At 37.7% G+C, this 13,149-nt stretch overlaps 3 protein-coding genes across 7 annotated transcripts; all 3 read right to left on the bottom strand.

Moving 5' to 3' along the window:
* Window positions 1–241: 241 nt before the first annotated feature.
* On the bottom strand, window positions 242–3,370 carry LOC117128080. Its single transcript, XM_033279607.1, has 5 exons — window positions 1,435–3,370; window positions 1,221–1,304; window positions 1,036–1,140; window positions 856–954; window positions 242–774 (listed from the first exon to the last, which is right to left on the bottom strand). The coding sequence occupies exons 1-5, from the start codon at window positions 1,789–1,791 to the stop codon at window positions 298–300; spliced, it is 1,122 nt and encodes a 373-aa protein (XP_033135498.1). The 5' UTR covers window positions 1,792–3,370; the 3' UTR covers window positions 242–297.
* A 2,891-nt stretch (window positions 3,371–6,261) lies between these two features.
* Window positions 6,262–9,066, bottom strand: LOC117128081. Its single transcript, XM_033279608.1, has 2 exons — window positions 8,660–9,066; window positions 6,262–8,570 (listed from the first exon to the last, which is right to left on the bottom strand). Exons 1-2 carry the CDS (start codon window positions 9,029–9,031, stop codon window positions 8,076–8,078), a joined length of 867 nt encoding a protein of 288 aa, XP_033135499.1. The 5' UTR covers window positions 9,032–9,066; the 3' UTR covers window positions 6,262–8,075.
* Window positions 9,067–11,014: 1,948 nt separating this feature from the next.
* LOC103838512 (actin-related protein 2/3 complex subunit 3) lies at window positions 11,015–12,627 on the bottom strand. Of its 5 annotated transcripts, none has more exons than XM_009114965.3 (6): window positions 12,479–12,627; window positions 12,271–12,322; window positions 11,983–12,091; window positions 11,644–11,913; window positions 11,404–11,559; window positions 11,015–11,239 (listed from the first exon to the last, which is right to left on the bottom strand). In XM_009114965.3, the coding sequence occupies exons 2-5, from the start codon at window positions 12,271–12,273 to the stop codon at window positions 11,417–11,419; spliced, it is 525 nt and encodes a 174-aa protein (XP_009113213.1). In that variant the 5' UTR covers window positions 12,274–12,322; window positions 12,479–12,627; the 3' UTR covers window positions 11,015–11,239; window positions 11,404–11,416. The 5 variants fall into 5 exon arrangements, with proteins under 5 accessions (XP_009113213.1, XP_009113214.1, XP_033135502.1 ...); XM_009114966.3 differs by having other exon boundaries at window positions 12,271–12,397; window positions 12,479–12,613; XM_033279611.1 differs by having other exon boundaries at window positions 12,271–12,319; window positions 12,479–12,594.
* Window positions 12,628–13,149: the final 522 nt, after the last annotated feature.

The following is a 13,149-nucleotide window of genomic DNA, read 5'->3' as shown; positions in this document are numbered from 1 at the left end:
CTTCAATTCAAGTGGATCTTATTCATTTTTATACCTTTTACCTCTTTTGCCATTTTCCCAACACCATCTTCTGATGGACCAGCTGCTTCATTTTTCTTACAAGCGACAGCCTTCGCCTTCCCCTTTTGAATGACAAAAATTCAGATACATTTATATCTTAATTCCTAGTATGATGTATAAATATTTCATACCTTTTTATCACCATCTCCTTCACTTGGATTCACACTCTGCGTCTGCTCTTCTCTTCCATCTGAAAATCAATACCGAGATATTAAACAAATGACATTATTTTTCAATTCAAGTGATCCAAGGCATTTGTTTTACCTTTTTTGTCATCTCCCAAACACCATCTACCCATTTTCTTGGTTTTCGCATCTCAGAATGGTGGAAGTAAATTTGTTCTTTAGAATTGTTCAAAGAGACAAAACACGAGCCATCAAACAAAATGACTTTAACTTTTCCAGCGCACCAGGCACCATTGTCGAACGCCTCCACGTCCTGCATTAGCTCATAACTTTTCTTCGCTCCAGATCTCTCAGGTGGTGGTTGAGGACGTATTCTGTCAATTGATACACGTGTCTCAACACTCCTTTTCCTCTTCTTTTCGTCCAGAGACGGGACGAAGTACTCAACTTTCACCATCTCAACCCCATCAACCAAATATGTTGCCAACACATTTCCTGGATACCATTTATGACAAGTATTGTCATCTTGTGATGAAATCTCCACATTTGCTCCGATCTCAAAGGGATTTTGAACTCTGCTTTCTACATCCTGTGATGGTTTAGATTCAAGGATATCCAGTCATTTTGATAGTTGCTGAGTATTTATTAAAGGTTTTAATGAAAGTAATACCTTATTTTGCTCTGTTAAAAGATTTCTGCGAGCTCGGGTATTTGGCTGTGTGTCGGAAATGTTTGGTGAAATGATCTCATTCATAAGCTCGTGAGTCTCCTGAATTCAGGAATGGTTGAATGAACACGTACAAGGGCTTCCAAAAATTACTTGAAAAGTCCAATTTTTTAAAGAAGGTACCTGCTGCGTCTGAATTGGAGTAAGGACTGGAGTCTCAATATTCTGTTGAGCTATTGGAGAACCAGGTGTCTCTTTCGTGATCTCATTCATAGGCTCTCGTGTATCCTGATGTCAGGAATGGGATTATGAACACGTACCAAATTCATAATTTTATAAATACCAACAGTTTTCAAAATTATACTTGCCTCATTGTTAAGTTGTTCATCTGCTTGATCTGCATTGGCTTCACCTTGTCTGGAAGCCGTCTCATGAAATGGAGTTGTGTCAGTCTGTGCAAGTACAACAAAAATTAGGAAGGCAAGCCTAAATATGTATAACATCTTCCAAAATTACTTGACAACTCAAAACTGAATCAAGAACTAGATAAACATTAATTTTAATTTCCGAAAAAAAAGTTACCTCATTGTTTGGAGTTTCATATGAAGTAACTCTTTGTAGTTTCTCTAGGTTTGTCACACGTTCTTTAATCTGTTTCCTGTCTTTTTCAATCAAACACAAACGATCGTTCATGATCCTTAAATTATCTCCCACCATCTCGCTGATTCTGTTGATCTTTGATTCCAAAGACTCCTCCTGATACGAAGTAGAAGCTTGACTCATCCCTCCATTCCCAAACAGTAAAGATGCTCTTCTTATTTCTTCATTAGCACCGTATAGGTCTACTGACATGTTTCGCCAATCTCTAATTTTAAACTTATAACCTCTCTTGGATAAATCGGCCATGTCATCCAGATCTTTATTAGCTTCGTCTCCCATGCAAACATCATCTTCTGGATCATTAGAAATAGGAGGTAGGATGCATGTGACCTTAAGCTGAAACCATAAAAATAATTAGCTTTTAAATGGAGAATCATAAGGCAAAACAGAAACAAGAAAAAAATAATGTAAAAACTTACATGATCTTTGATTTCAATTAGGAGAACATCTATCAGCTGTGGAGAAGCTATTTGAAGGTACTTCTCACACAAAAATATTGGGGTAGACGGTTGAACGCTCAGAATAGGAACAACTTGACTGAATGCATACTGTAGCAAAGGTACTGACTCAAGTATCCATATAAGAAATGCCATAGGGAACCCTTGCAAATCATAATTGTTTTTGTCGAGGCTTTTGTCGACAGCTCTCTGAAGTGATTTTAACAGCAAATTATAAGCTGTTCTCCCCCATGGGTATGTCATCAAGACATCCATATCCTGCGCTATTTTCACATAATCCAAAGTAAAAGTTGTGCCACCGTCGAGAAGGCTCTTCTGTAGTAGTATGCTCTCAATCAGGAGGAGCATTGCAAGGCAGAATCTCTCATCAGAAGCATCTTCTCTTGTGTTTCTGAGCTGCTTCTCCACGTCCTTTACTGTATGAGTACGCCCTTTTAGGAAGTCCCACTTAAATTTCTCGGTTCCCTCTCGTGGTTCTCTTGCTTCACCACTACATTTCAAACCAGTCACCATGTGGAATTCTCTTATAGAGAACCTCATTGGCTGAGCACCAAAATGGAACCATGCTTCGTGTCTCTTCACTGTCTTGATGCTTTTGGTGAGAACTGCGTGCACTATCTTAGCTGATAATTTCAAAGACCTCTCTCCAAGCTTGATCACCGGTCCCAAAAACGTCCCTCTTATTCTGTTGAACTCATCATTTCCTAGAATTTCCTTAACAGTTTTGATATAAGCAACTATCGAGTGTTGGTTTATCGATATCGTCTTCTCTGGCTCTGATCCAATCGGATACCTCAGCTCAGGCAGTGCTAGTCTTAATGGTAATGGATCTCCCATCTTGTTTCTATCCTGCGTAAACAAGAAAAATTTTATTTGTCTAAATTAATTAAAATCCAATTTTCAGGAAGGGTTTCCTGAAAAAAATACAAATCCTTCCCGAAGTCTATACACATGCTTTCACATGAACTAGAATTCTACGAATCATATTAGGTTAAAACGAGCAAGTCTATACACAAGCAAAAACCAGGAGACCAATCTCTCAGAAAGAAAACACACATAAGGTTGAATCTGCAACATACCTTCAAGAGATAGAGCTCTAGAAATGGTTTTTCTCGGAGAATAGAGAGAGCTCGCGTAAAAGATCGAGAGAGAGAGAGTTCTGGAGATGGGTTTTCGTCGGAGATCGAGAGATATGGAGATGAGAGAGAGATTCGAGAGGCGGAGACGAGTGAGATTCGAGAAGTTTGAAACGGCGAGAGTGTTGAGACGGCAAGAGTTTTGTTTTTTTTCAATCGAAATGTATTGTTTTGGAAACCTATCCTATATTAATTGGGTTAAGTATGCTTATGTAATATTCTTTAACAGATGATTCTCCTCAGACCAGCGGTTAAACCAAGGCTTTTTATAACTCAAAAGTCTCTCTATCCCCGGGTTCGATATGTGGTGGATTCAAAATCTATTTTAATTCTTTTTTGTGTTACAGTTTGGAGTTAAATAAAATTAAATGTAATCCATAACAGATGATTCTTCTTGGCCTAGTGGCTAAACTCCCACACTATCCAAATACGCAGACTCTCTCCCTCTGGGTTCGATCCTTTGTGGTTCTAAATTTTTGTTGTCTGTAAACATCACAATTTTAAGCTTACCATATACATGTCCAATCCTTAGTATATAATCTCATTTCATTCTTTTTTACATTTGAAACACTTAACTTTTTTTCTGGAAACCCATCCAGAAACAATATTTTAACCTTCCAAGATATATGATACCCAAATAAAATACTTGATATCCTTCCAATCTTTCTTATGTAACCAGACGCCAACAACATAACAAAATAAACAGTCATAACTAAAACCGAGTCTTAACTAAAACAAAAAATGTTTTCATGCATCATTCTCATTTCCCAAAGCTCTCATCCACAAATTGGTTGAAGATCTCACAAGACAAGGTTCTCCTTAGCTCCAATGCATTGTCATCATTAATCTTTGTCATGTCTCCTATCTTCAATGACTGGCACTCCAGAATCTTGACAAGAAATATCCCACAGTTGAAAGGATGTTTTGTCTTGGGTAAACCTTGTGCCTGCTCAATCTCAAATGGAATCATCTTCACCTTATCTACCTCATCACCAGAAGATTCCACCAGCAGATTAGAAATCAACACTGTCATATTTAAAAATCAATATCAAGATAGAATCAGTTGAATATTTCAAACCAAGAAACAGATGAATACATCAAATACAGATTGTTTATACATACCTGCCAACTTTTTCACTTGAGGAATATCAATGCTGTTGCTTTCCTTTTGAAAACAATCATATACTGTGATTCTTTTCTTCTTCAAATGAATTTCCATCCCAATCCAGACATTGCTTTTTTTTCCAAGAGTAATCCCATACACAACATCAACATCTTCTCCCCATGTCTTCTCTGGATATACCTTCCCTCTCACAGTATCTTTAAATAAATCGTTGAAAATCTTTTTACCTTTGACCTTTTCTTTCTTGTAAGCCAAATCATCAGAGAGCAAGCAATGCAAGAACTCCATAGGTAGGAAGCACGCCTTTGGAATCTTGTAGTTGTGGAACCAAGCAGCATTCTCATTTCTTCTGCAATTTAGCATTGCAAAGGCTCCATCAATGTGCTGCAAAAAAAAAGGCAAACATTATCTAATTTGTTACTATATAATTTCCTGAAACTAAACAAATCCTTCCTGAATTTTTTTTTAAAAAAAAAGCTCAAGGCAAGAACATATGTAAACAAATTACCTCTTTCTTAAGGTCCTTTTTTGCATTTTCCATGCTTTGAAAGAAAGATTTCCTTATCTTATTATCATTGATTGATAGGGACCTGCAGTCGATTAAAGATTCAAAGGAATTACCAAACCTCTTATACATAAATATAAGAATATATAGACAAGGACAGAAACATGCTTACGTTTCATGCATGCCGGGCTTTAATGTCATCCAATTTTGAAGCCTTGAAAGCTTATGTTCCGCAGGAGTTGAAAACGGATCAACTGCAGGTATAATCTCAGGTATTACAGTTAAAGCCGGATTTCTGTCAGACTTGAATGGAGTTTTTGTGTCTCTAGATCGTTTAGGCACCCTCTCGCTCCTTCTTAGGAAAACATTATCCATTCCTGAATTTTGTGATGAGGCAGCAGCTTTCCTTTTCTTATCAGGCTTCACCTTTAATCAAACAATAGACACCAAGCAAAATATTATCAAATTTGTTGCAATCGGAATTTCTGGAAACCATTCCTGAAACTAAAATGTATGTATATCAAACAATTCACGTGAAGTATAATTCTAGTTATGATTTACCTTATCTGCCATCTTCCAGACTCCATCTTTCCATTCTCTATGAATTCGCAAATCTGAATGTTTGAATAGAATAGTTTCCATAGAAGTATAGAGACACACCGAGTATGTGTTATCACCAAGTACCATGCTAATTTGTCCGCTGCTCCAGCCATTGTTGTAGAAGGCTTCTACCTTATCCATCATCTCAAAGGATTTTTGGTCACTAGTTGGTGTTGCAGGACGTATTTTGTCAGCCGTGATAGTATCCTGAAGTTTCTGAAGTCTATGTTGGTCTGTGAAGAGTGTCGTGTACTCAACTGTCAGCTCCTCTAGTCCTTCACACAGTTTAAGATCAACAACCTTTCCTGGATACCATATTTCGTCATCAGTAGACAAAATTTCAACCTCTGCGCCTATTTGAAAGTGAGCTAGAAGCCTGCTTACTTCAACCTATTAAAAATGAAGATTCAGTAACATCAGCGGTTTTAAATTGTTAGAATAATAATTAAAGATCAAATATACTCGATGCATACCTCGTTTTTTTCTGAAAAATCTATAGCACTTGTCTGAAGATGCTCTGTTTGCTGAGTAATAGGCGGCATCTTCGAAACATATGTGGAAACTAGCTCAGTAGTAGGTTCTGTAGTATCCTTGAGATTTTCTTCTGCTTGATTCTGCTCTGATGGTGTCTCATCGGATTGATCTCCCTCACTTGTCTGAAGGTGCTGTGTTTGCGGAGTAAGAGGCTGTGTCTTCGAAACATCTGTGGAAACTAGCTCAGTAGTAGGTTCTGTAGTATCCTTGAGATATTCTTCGCTTGATTCTTTCTGCTTGATTGTGAATGCTCTCCTTCACTTGTAGAAAAATATTGGGTCGCAGTTTCTGTCTCACTCTATAAGACAAAAGTAAATGGTAAGAGTTAGTTGAATAGAAAAATATTACCTAAACATTTTAAATATTTCTTCTTACCAAAGCATTCTTATTTTCTTCAATAACTAGTGCAATTAGTGAAGACAATGGAGAGGAAGGTCTGTAATGCACAGCATGTGTATCCTCCTGTAATAACAGTAAAATAAAAGAGGTAGTTATGAAGAAGTTTCTACAATTTAAAATTCAAGTTGTACTTATGAAAGACATTTCTATGCTTACCTTTTTATTGTTTGCTGAAATGATCTCAGTCAATGGCTGTGTAGCCTCATACGTTTCCTCTGTTACCGTCTGCAAAAAAAACAAAAAAAAGTCAGGTAGGGGATCAAAAACACGTACAAAAGCTTTCAAACATTACTTGAAATCTCCAAGATTTTTTGAACATTTACCTGCTGTTTCTGAATTGGAGTAAAAACTTGAGCCTCAATACTCTTTGGAGATATTGGAGAAGAAGGTGTCTCATTCATTTCCAGTGTTTCTTTTTGCAAAACTTGAGTCTGAGCAGCAGGTGACTCAATCACAATCTGCAAAAAATATCAGGAAAGGCCATCATGAATACATTCAATTATAATTTCTAGAGTAAATATTACCTCATCATCTGGTTTTCCTTCTCCTTGATTAGTTTTGGGTGGCGTTTCATCAGTAGAGGTTTGTGTTTCCCTCTGCCAAAAATTAGAAAGGTCTATATATGTAAATCACCCAAAACTAATTGTAAACTCCAACTGTCATTGAGCATATACCTCTTTTGTCAGATTAGGAGTAAAAACTTGAGTATCAAGGGCAGGCGTGTCATCCGATGGCTCTCTCTCAATCTGTAAAAATTATCACGAAGTCAATCCAGAGTACGTTCTAAAGCTTCCAAACATTAACTTAAAAATCCAAGATTTTTTTTGACCATGTACCTGCTGAGTCTGACTTGGAGTATAAACGGGAGTTTCAATACTCTTTGGAGCTATTGGAGAAGAAGGTGTCTCATTCATTTCTACTGTTTCTTTCTGCAAAACTTGACTCTGACTAGCAGGTGACTCACTTGTTAATTTCTCTCTCACAATCTGCAAAAAAATATCAGGAATGGCCATCATGAATACATTCAACTATAATTTCTAGAATAAATATTACCTCATCATCTGGTTTTCCATCTTGATTAGGATTGGATGGCCTCTCACCGGTAGACGTTTCTGTTTCTTTCTGTCAAAAATCAGAAAAGCCTTTATATGTAAAAAAAAATCACCCAAAACTAATTTGTAAACTCCAACTGTGAAAACAATATCATTGAGCATATACCTCTTTTGTCAGATTAGGAGAGAATACTTGAGTATCAAGGGCAGGAGTTTCATCATCTGATTCATTCATTGTGTCCTGCAAAAATCAAGAATGCATTCTAGAATATGTACAAAAGCTTCCAAATATTACTTCAAAACTCAACAATATTTTATTGGTTACATACCTCATTTGTCAAATTAGGCTGTTGAGACATTGGAGATAAAGGCGTCTCACTCGATGATTGCGTGTAATCCTGCAAAAATCAGGAAGGCATTCAGGATTTTGTACAAGAATTTCCAAATATTTTCTTAAAAATTTTTGAGCATATACCTCATTTTGTTGAGACTTTGGAGATGCAGCTGATTCAATCATTGTCTCCTGCAAAAATCAGGAATGCATTCAAGAAGTACAAAAGCTTTCCAAATATTACTTCAAAACTCAACAATATTTATTGGTTACATACCTCATGTGTCAAATTAGGCTGTTGAGACATTGGAGATAAAGGTGTCTCACTCGATGGTTGCGTGTGAGACATTGGAGATAAAGGTGTCCCACTGGATGGTTGCGTGTGAGACATTGGAGATAAAGGTGTCCCACTGGATCGCTGTTTGTCAAATATTAGGAAGGCATTCAAGAATATGTACAAGATCTTCCAAAAAATACTTGAAAATGCAAATGTAAAAGAAGATGTTTTGAGAATTTACCTTTTGTGTCACGTTAGTGGGAAAAACATTGCTGTTTCCTTCCAACTCTGACACACGAGCTCTAAGATGTATGTTTTCTTCTTCCAGTAATGACATTCGATCCTTCATGCTCTTCAGATTCTCCTCCATTACCGTGATGATCCTGTTCACTTTTTCATTTACTGAATCCTCATCAATCGGAGTAGAAGCTTGGCCAGTCTCCTTATTTGCCATCATTTGAATAAGAGCATCCAATGTGTCAAATGTGTCTACACACCTATTTTCCCAGTCATCGGCTGTAATCTTGTACCCTTTCTTTGTTACATCTTTCACTGTTTCCAACTCGTCACTATATTTGTCTTCAATGGAGATATCATCTTCTGGATCATGAGGAATAGAAGGTAGTATGCAATGGACCTTCAGCTGAGAATATTTCAAAAAAAGACCAATGAGAAACATATTAAAAAGAAGAAGCCAAATAAACTGAGAAACATATACTTGGAAAAGCTTACCTTTGTATCAGCTTCAACCTGTAAAACCCTATCAAGTGATGGATTCTCTATCTCAGTGTATTTTTCACACAAGTAAGTCGGCCCAGGAACCTCAACTGTTGGTACACACTTACTGAACTTATTCCTTAGCAAAGGAATCGACTCTAGTATCCAAAGAAGGAATACTAGAGGATAACCTTGCAACTCAAATTTGGATTTATTCTCCAAATGATTCGCGACAGCGTTTTGAATTGACTTCAGGAGCACAATGTAAGCCTCTTTTCCCCATGGATATGTCATATCCTGTGCATTTTTCGCATATTCCAAAGGAAAACTCCCTCCTTTGCTCTTCCGCAATAATATGCTCTCTACCAGATGAGCATTGCGAGGCATATTCTCTCCTCAGAAGCATCTTCTCTTGTGTTTCTGAGCTGGTCCACCACGTCACTTAACTTATGACTACGCCCCTTTAGCAATTCCCAATTAAATCTCTCGGTTTCCCTTCGTGGTCCTTCTAATGCACCACTACATTTCAAGCCTGTCATCATATGAAATTCTCTTATAGAGAACCTCATTGGCTGCGCACCGAAATGGAACCAGGCTTCATTCTCCTTGACAGAAACGATGCTTCTAGTGAGAATGGCGTAGACTATCTTTGCTGATAACTTCAATCCTCTCTCACTGAGCTTCATTACAGGTCCCAGAAATGATCCTCGGACTCTTATCATCTCATCTGGTTTTAGGATGCTTTTGACAATAGAGATATAATCTGAACCAGAGTATTGGTTGATTGCTGACTTTTCTTTTGGCTGTGAACCAATAGGATACTTCAGCTCTGGCAGTGCTAGTTTTAGAGGTACTGAATCTCCCATCTTGTTTCTATCCTGCGTAAACAAGGAAAAAAAAAATTTCAAACTTTTCTGGAAGGCTTTCCTGAAATAACACAAATACAAAACAACACAAAAATCTTCATTTGCTTCGCTTGTTAATAAGAACGAGTAACACACAAATCAAAATCAAAACGCAAGCTTCCCAAATTTTAATTCAAAAACCCTAATTTTAAAAAGTTACCGATTTTGAGAGTAGAGAGTGTGACGCTGATGATTAGATAGCCGGAGAAGATGATTATCGAGCCGGAGAAGATGATTAGCGAGCCGGAGAAGACGATTAGCGAGCCGGAGAAGATGATTCCCGAGCCGGAGACTTCGATTCCCGAGTCAGAGAAGATGATTCCCGAGCCGGAGACGACGATTCCCGAGTCGGAGAAGATGATTCCCGAGCCGGAGACGACGATTCCCGAGTCGGAGACGACAGTGCCGGTGAGGGTTTGAAGATTCCCGAGAGGAGACGACACGATTCGCGATCGAATGAAATGAAATGTTTTTTTTTTCTATTCTTATAACAAAGGGTATAAAGGTAAATTACCCCTTTAATGAAACCTATTTTTGTGACTTCTGATCCTGAGTGCTAGTTTGGGGAGGAAAACTTCAAAAGGTGTTATTATTGACAATTGCCCAAAAAACAATCCGAAAGTAAATTATTTAAGTGTTGTTGACAAAAAAAAAAAAATATTCAAGTGTTGATGAAAGTTAAGGTTTTTGAGCCCCAAAATTTTGAAACTATTTTAAGTTTTTCCCGAATTGTTTGATAGTACAATTTACACCCTAGCTAGTTGGTTGTAATCCAACACTTTGCATGGCGTTCCTAAATATATTACTTCTTGCCTCGGTAATTAAACATTGTTCTTTGACGCCGATCTGAACTACTAACCTTTGAAATTTTGACTTTCTTTTCTCAGATGCTTGTTTCTGATCTGGTAGTGACAGTGACAACCATTCTTTTGTACTTATCAGCTTACTTTGGTCATCCGTGCTGTAATTTCTTTTACGACAAAGCACGACAAGAATGAAGCTTTTGAGTTTTTCTTCATCTCCAATGTCTGTGACCCGGAATCATCTGGTGATCCCATGAAATCGTCAATGTTAGCTGCTCCAAGACCAACTAGGAAAAACTGTAACAAAAGAAGAAAGGGACCTTGCGGGAGCCAATGGAGCTGATGCTTACCATCTTAGTGAGGAACGTTTCAAAGAAATTGGAGCTAAGTAAGATAGGATAGGCATAAGAGTCGCCTAAGAGCTGATTCTTGCTAATGTTTACACATGTGATAAGAGCGAGGAAAATTTGGTTAACTGACACAAATGCGACTTTGAGTTTCATCGCTCTGAAAGAGAAGACAAAAGCAACCAGCGTTGAGGCTGTGAAAGAAAGTATATTGATGGTTTGGTTTGCGATGGAAACGTGTGCACCAATGCCTGATAGGTTCAGACAAAGTTGTGTATATTCTGAATACTTTGGACATGATCTCTGCTAATAATCTAAAGTAATAACAAAAGAATTTTCAGTAACTTTGATCTTGTATCACCAAACAGTCGTATGAAATACTACACTGTCAGTCTGTCACAAACTCTTACAGTCTAACGTATATCTATGTATATAGAGAGATCCAGAGAGAAAGCTTTCTTCTCTAATACAAAATTTTCAGCTAAAGGCGAAAGTGCTCATGATCTCGAGTGGCTTGGGAACCCTTCATTTGTAATGGGGCTGCAATGAATGAAGAATAACAACTGTTACATTATTAAAAACCAGACTAAAAGAACTTAATAAGCTTGAAATGTAGAGGCTGAGGCTGTTCTAAGATAATTTAACTGGTATGTCTTAACTCAAAACACAAATTAAGGTGGATCTAAGCTTGTTTCAAAACTTACCAGTGATGAAGATTTAGAGGAGAACCACGTTGATAAATTTCCTCTTGGCGAATGCAAGCCACCATTTGTTCGGTGTCCCATTAGCTCTATACGCCACGCTCAGTAGCCTCCCACTAGTCTCCTCTCGAACCTGCTTCAGATAGTTCCTGAAAAGATCTGACATTTCGAAGCCAACAAAACAAGAGGGCTCAAAGAGTTAGTTAGCCAGTGAGGATCAAAAACAGACCTATTAACATGTACCTGCTTCTTCCTGGGACGAAGGAAGTGAAAAGAGACCTGGAAACGGAAACCCAGCTTCTCCAGGAACAGGGATATCCTCTAAACCCAAGTTGATAATCGCCTTAGTTCCAACAGCCAATGTTCTACACCCTTCGAGCCTCTTCAACGCCACGTTTATGTAGAAGGTCAGGTAAATAAGGAGCTTATCAGCAGGGCTTTTGATAGGGAAGTTTGTGAAGAAGACATTCGCGCGGAAGAACGTGATTGCCTCATCCACTATATCAGTCCTATCTGCATATATATATAAACAACAATCATGTAAATGATCTTTCGTTGCCTACATTCGAAGATGATGAATACCTTGTTCTGAAACAGGTGCAGGACCCTTGATATGGCTCTTGAGAGGAAGCAAAGGACAGCCACACGCCTTTGTTATCCCGTCTTCTTCCACAAAGCTCGAGTGATACACCTGAGAAAGAGCGTTTTAACCATGGAATCAAATGAGTCTCACAGAGTTAACAAGAGACTCGTTGCTGCAAGAAGTGCATCCAAATTGGTGATGCAGGCTTACAGATCAACGAAGCAGAAGATCCAATCGAATCTAATTAGGACTAATGTCAATTGAAGATACAAATTGAATATCCGTACCATTTGGTTCCCGATTCGAACAACAAATCAAAGCTCTGAGAACGTAGATCTACTGCGATGAAGAAGATCACGGAAGGTATCAGAATCGATCGGTGTGTAAACGAAACGAGATGAGATTTGGTTTGACCTGAGATCAATCTAACTTCTAAAGCATCTGCGAAAGAGAATAGATAAAGAGATTCGATTCTCCGGATAACTTCTAATATACCTGATTCCGGTGAAGAGTCCGCGGCGAAGTAGCGACGGTAGTCTCTAATCGACGAACTAAGGAATCGAATGAAAAAAAAAAAATCAAAGGGGGAGAAGACAGTCAGATATGTTGACACGTGTAAAGCCTGCAGAAAATGTAGAATGTTAGCTTCGTACCGGTACAACTAATAAATACCAATTCCCGGTTTTGGTTTGATGTTCCCGGGTTTGGTTTGATGTTGGTTCGATGGAATTGGCAGAAATCGGTTATTTCTCGGATTTATATTTTAATTCTACACAAGGTCTGACTGGTGACCATTCGGGAAACAAGAGGAACATATAAAAAAGAAATGTTCAGGAATAAAATATCAGGAATGAAAAGTAATGTTTGTTCCTTATCAATTTTAAGAAGGAATACTTTTGTTTTTTAATTTTCTACAAAAAAAAGAAATAAAAGGGAATGATAAAGAATTATTATTCCTTGTGAATGGTGATTTTTTTCAGGAACGTTAGGGAATGCATTATTCTTCGCCGTTCTCTGGTCACCGTTCATAACAAAAGAAAAACCGTTTTAAAACAAGTGCTTAAAAACCGTAAACAAAAGAAAAACCGTTTTAAAACAAGAAAAACCGTAAACAAAAGAAATATTTTAAAAGTGATTCTACAACAAGTTTTAAGTTTCGGTTTAGG

This window comes from Brassica rapa, chromosome A09 (genome assembly GCF_000309985.2).
Source record: "Brassica rapa cultivar Chiifu-401-42 chromosome A09, CAAS_Brap_v3.01, whole genome shotgun sequence".
Taxonomy (NCBI): domain Eukaryota; kingdom Viridiplantae; phylum Streptophyta; class Magnoliopsida; order Brassicales; family Brassicaceae; genus Brassica; species Brassica rapa.
This window is presented reverse-complemented; position numbering and strand designations above follow the sequence as displayed.